Source organism: Esox lucius, chromosome 22 (genome assembly GCF_011004845.1).
Source record: "Esox lucius isolate fEsoLuc1 chromosome 22, fEsoLuc1.pri, whole genome shotgun sequence".
Taxonomy (NCBI): Eukaryota; Metazoa; Chordata; class Actinopteri; order Esociformes; family Esocidae; genus Esox; species Esox lucius.
The window spans coordinates 23,361,804-23,374,496 of NC_047590.1; the positions used below are offsets into that span (position 1 = coordinate 23,361,804).

The window sequence follows — 12,693 nt, forward strand, 5'->3', positions numbered from 1 at the left end:
ATGGTTACCAGACAACAAGGCAGCTAGAAATCCTGGTGTGAGTCCGCTCTTCAGCCAACAGTGGGAATAGGATTGCTCAACAACAACTGTAATGTATTGACTTAGAACCCTATTTCCCTCTTTCTTCATTAGAACTAAATCTGTGTTGTGTAAATTAAGTTCTAGGCTATAGACCCTTTGTGTTTAAAACATTGTTTTGAGAAAGCTGTGCGTGTGCATCTTGGAGGTAGAAACCTATCCATGTTACTGTGGTAACCAGTAGATACTGATATAACTACAATTGTTCAATTTGATTGGAGCAAGTGAGGGAGACTGAGAGAGAGTTTTAGTTCTTCACAATGTTTTTGGAACATTAGCGTTCATTATCAGTGCCAGATTGGGACTGCTACTCCAGTAAATCTTTATTAAATAAAAGGATCAACTGAACCAATGCACTGGTATCCTGTTGAAAGCTGTGTAGGTCTTTGTGTGTTAATACATGTAAGCTTATTGACCTCAGCACTTCACAATTATATTGTTACTTAATTGGTTACACTCACTTGTAATGCATATGTCATTGTGACAGTATATATTGTGACAGTAGTATTATCACAGTATGCTATACAACAAACCAATCACTTTCTTGCTGTTGAATGCAAACATATGTTCTCCCCAAAACGCACAAATGTTTTTGAATTGAAGTAGATATTTCTTCTTGCTGATTTTTTTTTCTTTTAACCATTTTAATTTCATGGAATGTTAGATTCATGAAAAATGAAAAATTACATAGCGTCCCAAATAATTCTAGAGGACAATATTTGTGTACATAATGTCTGCAAATGAACAAAGAATGTGGCTGTTCTTTTGTCTAATGAGTGAATGATGATGGGGCCTATGTATCCAGCATCTCAGAGCAGGAGCTGGCCTATTTTTTAGGGTCAGTTTTGCCTTTTAGCTCACAATGAATATGACTGATATTATGTTATCCAGTGAGATTTAATCTGGTTTGGTCAATAGGTACCTTGAGACCTTGCTCCGGCAGGTCAGCAACGGCCACATTGCCTATTTCCCTGCCATGAAGGCCTTTGTCAACCTTCCCACGGAGAATGAGCTCACCTTCAACGCTGAGGAGTACTCCGATATATCTGGTGAGAAAATTGGAACCTATTACTAGACATCGGAGGTGTGCAATACTTCACAGTAGCAATGTTGAGACTCCTGTAAATGAAGATGGGTTAGGATGCTTTAAACGCGCAGACAAAATCACTATAATACATGAGTTAGCCATAAAATGAAGTGTGGTAGGGATGACATTGTGCACCAATCGGTACATTACATAGTATCAAATCTTCGTCTTTGCAGCACTTCTTTTACAACCAGTTGCCAAATACTGTGGAATGCATCTTTAAGCCACTGTTTGATCAAATAATAAGTAATAAAAAGAAGGCTATTGACAAGATATCCAGAAATACATTTTTAAATCCCAACCTGATCCACTGCAGCTGCTGGCATTCCCAGATTGACTTGTAAGTAATTGAAATCCAAGGACAAAATTATGTTGGCTTACCTTCAAACAAGCAGTGTGCCAGTTAAACCACACTACAGCAACCTACCCAACAGAGAAAAAATTTACTTACAAAAGATTCCTTAGTTCAGCATGTTAGAAAATGTGCTGGGAGACAAGACCCAGGGAAGCAACTGTTAACTACAGGGACAAATATTTGGCATAGCAGGACAAAGCTGCCACAAGATAGATTGGATTTTGATTTGATTATTTTAAAATTTTAGTAAGGTCCAAACATCCATTCTAAAACACTCTGGCTGTTTTTGACAGAGTCAAAGTATGCGTAACAGTCTCTTTCCGTAATTTTTTAATTAACCTCCAAGAATTTCATCGTCTTCCTAAATCCTGGGCTGTATCAGGTTAATAGGCCGGGTATCCAACACAGTTAAGTCTTTAATAGCGTTTTTTATCTTATTGTTTTTCTAAGATGTAAACAGTTCATGGTGGTAGTGGATGTGCCAATAATATAGGATGAACCAATTTGATAAACAAATTTGTTATAAAACTTGTTATTAGTGTTGCACAGAACAATGCATGATCAGCGACCAGGCGACGGTTCAATGTCATGGAGTGTGGTCTACTAGGGTATATCATATATGCATTTGTCACTTTATCTGTCTATGTCTACTTTGTGTATTATAACATACTCATTCGGAAGTATTACTTTCAATCTGTCCACGGGTTGAACTCTGTAACTAGATGGAACTGCATTCACCTTTAGTCCTCTTCTAAGTGAACGATACTCTGTATGAAATTGCTCCATTCATTCTCCCAGAATACGACTCTGCAGAGGTATTGTCCCAATTGCAGAGCGGGTAGAATTTAATTAACTCAAGATCCACGAGCAGGCAAACAAGAAAGCAGAAGTTGACATTGATACAAACAAACGAAATCCAGTTTATTTATCAAATTATTGGCACACCGATCCTTCAGGTTTCGGGGCTGTTGCTGGGCAATACGGACTTTCAGCTCCCTCCAAAGATTTTCTATTGGATTCAGGTCTGGAGACTGGCTAGGCCACTTCTGGTGGTTCTTACGGAGCCACTCCTTAGTTGCCCTGGCTGTGTGTTTCGGGTCGTTGTCATGCTGAAAGACCCAGCCACAACCCATCTTCAATGCTCTTACTGAGGGTAGGAGGTTGTTGTCCATGATCTCGCGATACATTTCCCCATCCATCCTCCCCTCGATACGGTGCAGTCGTCCTGTCCCGTTTGCAGAAAAGCATCGTGTGTTACTAATGGTTTTCTTTGAGACTGTGGTCCCAGCTCTCTTCAGGTCATTGACCAGGTCCTGCCCTGTAGTTCTGGGCTGATCCCTCACCTTCCTCATGATCATTGATGCCCCACAAGGTGAGATCTTGCATGGAGCCCCAGACCTAGGGAGATTGACCGTCATCTTGAACTTCTTCCATTTTCTAATAATTGCGCCAGCAGTTGTTGCCATCTCACCAAGCTGCTTTCCTATTGTCCTGTAGCCCATACCAGCCTTGTGCAGGTCTACAATTATATCCCTGATGTCCTTACACAGCTCTCTGGTCTTGGCCATTGTGGAGAGGTTGGAGTCTGTTTGATTGAGTGTGTGGACAGGTGTCTTTTATTCAAACAGGTGCAGTTAATACAGGTATTGAGTGGAGAACAGGAGGGTTTCTTAAAGAAAAACTAACAGGTCTGTGAGAGCCGGAAATTTTTACTGGTTGGTAGGTGATCAAATACTTATGTCATGCAATAAAATGCAAATGAATTATTTAAAAATCATGCAATGTGATTTTCTGGATTTTAGTCTCTCACAAAAATCCACAATTACAGACCTCTACATGCTTTGTAAGTAGGAAAACCTGCAAAATCGGCAGTATATCAAATACTTGTTCTCCCCACTGTATATGAATCTTTACACCAATTACGCCTTAAATTATGGGGACATTAATCAATGCACAATACCCCAAAATGACAAAACGAAAACATGTTTTTAGAAATGTGTGGCAATGTTTTTTTAAAGAAAAAAGAAACTGTTTTCAGACCCTTTTTTCAATACTTTGTAGAAAAGCTTTTGGTAGCAATCTTAGTGTCTTTTTGGTCATGTTTGAACATCTAGATTAGGGCATTTTCTCAGATTTTTCGTAGATGATAAACAGGCCATTGCATAGCCGTATACAAATTACATAGTATATTGAATTTTGGACTAAGCCATCCCCGCTCCTATGTAATGGAGTAGTCAACTGAGAAAGGCGAGAATGAGATTAGTGTTGCATGGCCATGTGACAGCTCAACTAAGAATAATATCCTATTCTATTGACAGCTTAACAATTAAACAATTGATTACTCTACTGAATTCTGTCAGCCGTAATTTCTACCCATACATGGCTACATCTATTTATGTCCCAAAAAACATTGGGGGTAAGCAAGAGGAGTCGACTGCTATTGATAGTGACGTATTGACCCAAAGCATTTCTTGCCATCTTTCTTTCCAACAGAAATGAGGTCACTATCAGAGCTGCTGGGACCCTATGGCATGAAATTCCTCAGTGAGAGCCTCATGTGGCACATCTCCTCCCAGGTGGCAGAACTCAAGGTGAGATTTTAAGTTTACTGATTGATACAACTGGGCTCTTTCTGAGTTTTCCCCCTCTGTTTAATTAACATTTTTGCCGGACCGCATAAGCGTGGAGCCGGCTAAAAAGAGCGAAATTCTCTTACTGAGTGATTGACTGACTGACTACTCCTTGTTAAATCGCGTAGTGGTTAGAAAAGCGGACTTGTGAACTATAGGTCCTGAGTTCGTATCTCCTCGCAGGCGATGCGTAGTACGCATTATGAATTATGGATTTACGGTTATATTGAGCTTGTTTCTGGTGGATTTCAAAGTACGCATCCATGCATGCATTTTTGGTCAGGATAGACAAACACATTTGCTGGCTTGTCAACGTTATCTTAAGCCTTAACTGAAGCTGTATACGGTTATATTGTGACTGTTTCTGGCATTTAATAGTTCACCTTCAGTCTCGCTAGAAATCGCTCAATTCTTATGATTATTCCTAGGAAGTTAGTAGATACTAGTAAGCCTATTTAACACTCTTTAACACACTTTAAATCTAGCGACTGCTGAAAATTGTAATGCATTGACGTAGTGGTTAACAACTTCATATGGAAGACCTAATGCGTTCGAATCTATTGAGAGAAACCACATTTATTAATTATTTCACGTAGATTCCACGATTCTCTCGTCTTTTCACTTGATGGAAAGGTTGGTTATCGTCGCCTTTATTGTTAGTTATTGTATAGATGTCATTCACTTATGAAAGAAAAAAGTATGTTGTTTTGCCATGACAGAAAAAAAGGTAAGTTCCTATGCCATGGAATGAAATAGCTTTGGCAGACTCACTAGCAATTGCTCAATTCTTATGACTATTCCAGTGAGTTAGTAGATACCGGTGAAGCATATTACTGGCTAATACGTTGTTACAATGGCCAGTGGTAAACGCAATACATAGCCGCTATTTGTGGTAGATGTAAACTTTAGTCAGTTTAACTATCAATTTCATTCACCAATGGCCAATGAACTATTATAACAGCCAGTGGCAAAAGAGGATTTGTTCAGGATAGAGACAAGAGGCTGTACTGACACCCGGCAAAAGTACAGCTCTGTGGTGTAATGGTTAACGACACATACTTTCACGTGGGTGACCAGGGTTTGAATCTCGAGATGGCAACACTCCATTGCGGGCCGGCTGAACTAGGCTTGCTTGGTTTCTTGTTCATTATTAACTTGATGTATGTCTATCGTTTTCACTCCCTTTCTCTCTATGACTGTCATAGAAACTGGTGGTTGACAATGTGGAAGTTCTTACCCAGATGAGGACCAGTTTTGACAAACCAGAGCAGATGGCTGCCCTCTTTAAGAAACTTTCATGTACGTATACTCTCTTGCCTATTTCTTACCCTTGCATCCCCAACATAAGAACTGTTCTTCCTGAAAGTTTCCAGCAGCAGGCAACAGTGAACTCTCTGTAGTGCTCATATAATGTACTATATTTTGTAAGACTTGCATGAGGTTAAAGCCTGGTTTATGTCTTCTCTTATTTTTCTCCAGCTGTTGACAGCGTCCTTAAAAGGATGACTATCATTGGCGTAATATTGTCATTCCGATCACTCGCCCAGGAAGCGCTCCGCGATGTAAGTCTAGTCCCAGCCTTTTTCCTGGCCAATACTGCATGACTGCCCCACCCTATGGGCTTCTGTCTCATCAAAGAAGTCCTCGATCTGGTTTAAAATGAGATCACTTCAATATTGCTGTTAATGTAGTTTGCCTCGACATGGTATTGAAAATGCGCTCATTTCATTAAATACCCTAATGTTATTACATCTCCACTGTTTTGGCTCACCTCACTGTCCAATCGAGTTTAAAATCTGTTAAAGCTTTTCCAAAGCATTCTAGGGCAGTCTTAGCACCAAACTGACCACCACAGTCTTAATTGTGCTGCTGGCTGAGGAGTTGCTTGCAATATCCTTGGGGGATGCAAATTGGCTAGCATTGCACTGTCAGTTTGGATATTCCGAATTTACTGCGCTCTGGCTAATCCCTTAGATGGCTCGGCCTCCTGCAAAGCCAAGCAATGTTATCAGTTAAGTAAGCTTGCCCTCAAACTTGTTGAATCATTGCACTTCCTGGTTGGCAGAGCTTGGCATGTAAGACATGAGGAGTACTTGCTGAGATTTTCAATGGTTAGAATTTGTATGTTGAGAATGGGCCATAGATACAATTAGCTATGAATAAATTCAAGAAATATCCTTGATGACAAAATATTGGCACTCAAATCCCCTTTTCTGTTCAATGTCAGGTGCTGTCCTGCCACATTCCTTTCTTGGTGAGCTCTGTCGAGGATTTCAAGGACCACATACCCAGAGAGACAGACATGAAGGTAGGAGGCAACCAATACAGGGCCTTTCTTCCTGGGTTAGAATGGAGAACATTTTCTAGATTCATCTTTTTTAAAGATCTCTTTTGCATATTAAGTCTGACATAGATATTCCCAGCATGCATGATACAGTTTAACCCATCACTAAGCCTTCATTTATTGAATCAGACAGGCTTGTTTTGAAAAATAGAAACTACTGTAGGTGGAACTGGAGTCATCTGTACTCTTTTTTGTGGAAAAATGTGTGTAGATCATGATCTGAAAATGTTTTGGGGCTTAGATTTCATCTTCCTTTCAGGTGGCCATGAACGTGTATGAGCTGTCGTCTGCAGCAGGCTTACCTTGTGAGATAGATCCAGCCTTAGTTGTGGCCCTCTCCTCACAGAAATCAGGTAAAAGTTAGTAATAGGCATCTATGAAATGTTATGACTAATAACAAACATTTCTGCAAAATCAAGTTATGTGAATCATTAAAGCCTGTCAATTTTGAATACTGCTACCATACCATTGTTTTTTAGAGCAACTGTTTGATTTTCAAATACACTTTATGCCACTGTTTCCAGAAAATATCAGCCCAGAGGAGGAGTATAAGATCGCTTGTCTGCTCATGGTCTTCGTTGCTGTTTCCATGCCAACTCTGGCAAGCAATGTTATGTCTCAATATAGCCCTGCGATTGAAGGTATAATATTGCTATTTGTCAAAAAGCTATTTGCTATTCTGTATGTATTGCAAGTCAATATTGATATTTTATTGTATTTTGATGTGTAAAATGTATTGCTAGACACAAAGTATGACAATGTGTTTTCATAAGTAATGCAAATCTTCAGTGCTGAAAACATGCATGCTCATTTTAGAAGATGGGGAACAATCTAGAGGATTTGCTATACCAGGGTTTTAGCTATGCTGGGTAGATAGTCATGTGAAGGAGAACACCTATACATTTATTTTTACAAATTTGGACATAGGGATATATAATCTTTACTTTCAAACTATTGACAAAGGTAACCTAATTTACACTGAAAGATTATACTTTGCAATAATTTAATCATCAGAATCCAACAAATGTAATTTTATAGTGCGGAAAGAGTAAGTACCCCTAGCTTCAATAACTGGTGTTATAGCCACCTTTTGCTAAAATATGCCATATATTGTAATTGTTTATCAGTGTCTTGTGTCGACTAGGAGGAATTAAGGCATAGTGTTTTTTACAGTAATGCTTCAACTGTCATGTAGGGCTGCTCGATTTGGGTAAAATATGACAAATATTGCAATTACGGTTCTGATTTGTGATTTTCAAACATGGGTGTAAACAGTGTTGATAACCTCACTTAGAAATAGAGACCATAGCCTACATAATATGCTATTAAACTGTATAAAAAGTTCAATGTTTTCTATTTTACACTTACTACCAATTTGAAGGTGGTATTATTCGTTTAACTGCTCATTTAATGCATTGGTGTTTGCTATGTTTGTGCCGTTGCCATAGCTAATTAGGCAAAAATCTTCAACCCTTGGGGTATATTTTCTCCCATATTAAGTTTGTTTGTAGGCACATTGAAGCCAAAACTTTTAATAACCATGCTGTTGTGTATGGGGGACAATATATCCTGGTGCCACTCACTAAGTGTTGACTCCAACTAACATTGAAAAACCATCAATTATTTAAACAAAATTAGTCCAGGTATGTAAGTTATCTACAAACATACCTACTCTACTGCACCTGCAAGAATTATGGATGTACGATGCATGCCAATTGCCTTGCGTGAAGTACATGTCATTCACCTTTTTTGGAGCTGAAAATCACGTAAGTTGGCGATTTGGATATTGCACATGTCAATATCTAGTTTCCGTGTCCAGGGATCGGGTTGTCGAGGCCTTCGACTGCCGGCCGATCCTCTAGGCACCGACCCCTTATGGTCCCTCCTGCAGGTGGTGAGCCCACGGGAAGGCGGCCCCACGTCACTCCTTCGGGCTGAGCCCGACCGGACCCCGTGGGGAAAGCCCGGCCACCAGGCGCTCGCATACGAGCCCCAACCCTGGGCCTGGCTCTAGTGTGGGGCCCCGGCTGCGCCATACTGGGCGACGTCACGGTACTCAAAATGTTTTCCGTCATTAAAGGGTTTTGAACCGCTCTTAGTCTGACCCGTCGCCTAGGACCTACCCTACCAGGGGCATATAGCCCCAGACAACATAGCTCCTATGGTCACTCGGGTACTCAAACCCCTCCACCACGTTAAGGTGGCAGTTCATGGAGGAGCCATGACCGAAAGGACAAGATACCGGATACAGACGGCCGAATGGCTGGGCAATCCCATAGAGATAGGGTGAAAAGCTCGGTCACCCAGGAGGAGCTCAGAGTAGAGCCGCTGCTCCTCCACATCGAGAGGGGTCAGCTGAGGTGGCTTGGGCATCTGTTCCGGATGCCCCCTGAACGCCTTCCCGGGAAGGTGTTCCGGGCCCGTCCCACCGGGAGGAGACCCCGGGGAAGACCTAGGACACGCTGGAGGGACTATGTCTCCCGGCTGGCCTGGGAACGCCTCGGTGTCCCCCCGGAAGAGCTGGTGGAAGTGTCTGGGGAGAGGGAAGTCTGGGCATCTCTGCTTAGACTGCTGCCCCCGCGACACGGCCCCGGATAAGCGGAAGAAGATGGATGGATGGACATGTCAATGTCGCAATTTCAGTTATATTTCGATTAATTCTGCAGCCCTACTGTCATGTTTTAGGACTTTTTTGCATGCACAGCCCGCTTCAAGTTCCCCCAAAACATTTCGGTAGGACTTGAGATCTGGGCTATGACTTGGCCATTCCATAACCCTCTATTCCTTCTTTAAGTTATTGTGTTGTTGCTTTGCTTGTGTGTTATGGATCATCATCCTGCTACAAGATCCATGTTTCCTTTTGCTTACATTTTTTGAAAGGTGGACTCACAGTATTCTCTGGTACAATATGGAATTCATGTTTGACATAATGATGGTAAGTTGATCAGGCCTTAAAGGCAGTAAAGCATGCCTAACGTAGAAAGCCAATGCCTCCTTGCTTTACATTTGGTATGAGGTTCTAATCTTCTGAAGTAGTGTTTTGTTTTTGCCAAACATGGTCTCTGGCATTGTGGGCCAAACAACGCTACCACAGCACTATTTTCCAGGTAGTTTAGCTGTTTACCAAGGTTTTTTCTGGAAACACATTGTGTCTTGATATTCTTTTTATGAGGGCTTTTTCTTGTAGTCCCAGTTTGTCAAGTCTCTCTAACAATTGAGTCATGCACTTCAATATTGATTCTGGAAAGAGCGGCCTTTAAATCCCTTGATATTGCCCTGAGATTATTGGATATTAATGTGAACATCTTTCGGTCAGCTCTTGGGCTGTTTGGTGGAATGAAATGTCCTATGTAGATTGCCAGTGGTCTGGAATTTTCTCTATTTATAGATGATTTATTGGAAAGTGAAATTATTTTCTACGAATTGCTTGGAAATTACTTTGTATACCCACTCAGACTCACGGGCATCAATACTTTTTCTTCTGAGTGCCTTGGATAGGTCTTTTGATCTTGGCATGGTGTGTTACCACACACCTAGTTGTTAATTTTTATGGAAGGATGGACGCTCCCAAGTTACTCTAATGATTTTGAAATAATCTCTATCTGTTTTGGTGAACCAGTTCTAATTTTAGTCATTTAATGTTAGTGTAAATGTGGCCAAATTTTTTCACATGAAGAAATTGCATTTTGTCTGTTCATTTTGATTGCATAAATGGTTTCAAAGTAAAAAAAAAAAAAAAAAGTTTCAATTGGGTTACCTTTATCAATGAACATGTTTTCTGAATCTGTTGAAATATGTAAAAAAATTAATACGTTCCTGGGGGTGTACTTCAGTTTTCGCAAGACTGTAATAACCATTGATAGATCAAGGTGAAAATTCTTGTAAACCTGATTTTTTCACAGTGCTTATTGCACAGTTAAGTAGAACATTTTCTTCAATCTTTCTAAGGGCACTGCAACAACATTCACTGTCTGGCGAAAGCTGTCAACCAGATAGCTGCTGCCTTATTCACCATTCACAAGGGAAGCATCGAAGATCGCCTCAAAGAATTTTTGGCCGTAAGTGCAAAATGTTGCTCTTCAGATTAGTGACCCTATTCCATGCTTTGTCAACACTTCAAGCTTATTTGGCATGCTCGTTTGCTACAGTTTAGACGTTTTAATACTTTTTAAATACAATGTTTTTTGCGGGGAATTCACAGCTGGCATCTTCCAGCCTACTGAAGATTGGCCAAGAAACAGACAAAATGACGACACGAAACAGAGAGTCTGTGTACCTGCTGCTGGACATGGTGAGTATTTGTGCATATTCAATGTTTGGGATGGCACAGCACCTTATCCGTGGTGATTTCAAAATAATGGCACCTGTATCAGTGGGTCTATTTAAAAATTTCAGTCCACAACCATCGTCCTACAAACCTGAACAGCCTACAGGAAATATGTGAAGACACTGTGTTTGAAGCCGGTATATATTTACCAGGAGACGTATTGCTGTCATTTCAATGAAAGGTGGCACGACCAAATGTTAATATGTACCAAATCTTTGTCAGTGTAAAGAAATTATTTCCCTTAAGCATTTCTAACTCAGTACAAATGGTACACTATATATACAGTGCCATCATTTTGTTGTTATACACTTAAATTATAATTCAGACCTTTTGCCATGACACTCCAAAATGTGCTCAGATGCAGCTTGTGATTATGCTTGATGTCTGTAGAATTTGATTGGGGTACAGCTGTGGCAAATTCAATTGATTGGACATGTTTTAAAAAGGCCTTCCCAGGAAGACTTAAGGCTGTGCTTGCTGCCAAAGGTGCCTCTACAAAGAATACCTATGTACATTACATTTATTTCCAATAAATTGGCACAAATGTCAAAAAAGTATTTTTTCTTTGTCAGTACGTGGTATTGTGTGTAGATTGATTGCAAAAAAAAATCTATTAATTATTGATGAAGAAACAAAATGTGACAGTAAAGGAGTCAGGGTACCTTTCAAAGACAATATATACACAAATGCACAATGTTATTTGTATTTAAATTTTATTACATATTTTGGTTTGGTTTCAGATTGTGCAAGAGTCTCCATTCCTCACCATGGACCTCCTAGAGTCGTGCTTCCCTTACGTGCTACTGAGAAACGCTTACCACGCTGTCTACAAACAGAGCATCAGCTCCTCGGCATAAGTCTCCTCTTTGGCACAGAAGTCCATACCTAGAGACATCAAGTGGACTGCAGGAGCCTTGCTAACATAAGCTCCCGTATGCTTGTTTCACTTGGTCTCAAAACCACAATACACTACAGTATACATTTGTGGGATCAACATTTATGACTTGTCGTTTCCTAATTCAGTCATAATAACCTATGAGTTTTGGTGACAAAATAAAAAACTAGTGACATTACTAAATAAAATGTGTTGGATTAAATGCATCATTTTCAGCACGAAATACTGTAGAGAAAATATATAATGAAAGAAAAGAATCTCTGCTGTTTGAGTTTGTGGGTGAATTTAAAATGTCTTTATTAATTATGCGAATGTATTGCTTTATTATTGACTGAAGCAATGATGAACAGTAATTTTTTTTATTTTGGTGGTTCTAGATTTTGTGGGTTATTCAGTGTGGACATGTGTGTTTTTTACTGGTTTGTTTTTATCCGAATTATTTGCCAAGTTATTGACACTAATGCATCTCATTTGGTTTGGAACTGAACAATTCTTTCTGGCAACTGCATAATAAGATGAACAGATGGAGGTGTTTGTACAAAGCATAGTATAATTTTTTAACGAACTCATGATGCCTCCGTGGCATTAACTCACCTTTACCTGTCCATATGGTATGATAAACATTCTTGCATATTTATTGAATGTTTATAAATTGTTCTTCCTTAACCACTTTTTATATGTTTTCAATTTTTGAAAATTCCACTGTAACTTCCAAAACATTAATAAACATTAGGTTATATCAATTTTCTCTGCTGGTCCAAATATATCAGCATTTTGTCAAATATATCAGCATCTTTCTAACAGAGTGAAGTATTGAAGATCTGCTTCATAGCTTGAATGACATTTTAAGAAAGTGATTCTTTATTCACATAACCTCCATTCACAGTAAATGCAGAATTTTCGAGCTCATTTGGAAACACTCTACATTTTAACACAGGACATACATGACTCTCCCACAGTACAGTATTAATCCAACC

General features: G+C 39.8%; 1 protein-coding gene across 5 annotated transcripts in view; it reads left to right on the forward strand.

Annotated features, from left to right (window-relative positions):
• Positions 1-12,464, forward strand: part of LOC105007064 (nck-associated protein 1) — a 65,559-nt gene extending 53,095 nt beyond the window's left edge. For all 5 annotated transcript variants that reach the window (XM_010865838.5, XM_010865837.5, XM_010865840.5 and 2 more), the window contains 10 exons: positions 997-1,127; positions 4,014-4,111; positions 5,356-5,449; positions 5,630-5,712; positions 6,378-6,458; positions 6,754-6,847; positions 7,019-7,135; positions 10,443-10,552; positions 10,696-10,785; positions 11,562-12,464. In XM_010865838.5, the coding sequence (XP_010864140.1) occupies positions 997-1,127; positions 4,014-4,111; positions 5,356-5,449; positions 5,630-5,712; positions 6,378-6,458; positions 6,754-6,847; positions 7,019-7,135; positions 10,443-10,552; positions 10,696-10,785; positions 11,562-11,678 (1,015 nt within the window). In that variant the 3' untranslated portion in view covers positions 11,679-12,464. The remainder of the gene's footprint in view (positions 1-996; positions 1,128-4,013; positions 4,112-5,355; positions 5,450-5,629; positions 5,713-6,377; positions 6,459-6,753; positions 6,848-7,018; positions 7,136-10,442; positions 10,553-10,695; positions 10,786-11,561) is intronic.
• The last annotated feature ends 229 nt before the right edge of the window (positions 12,465-12,693 follow it).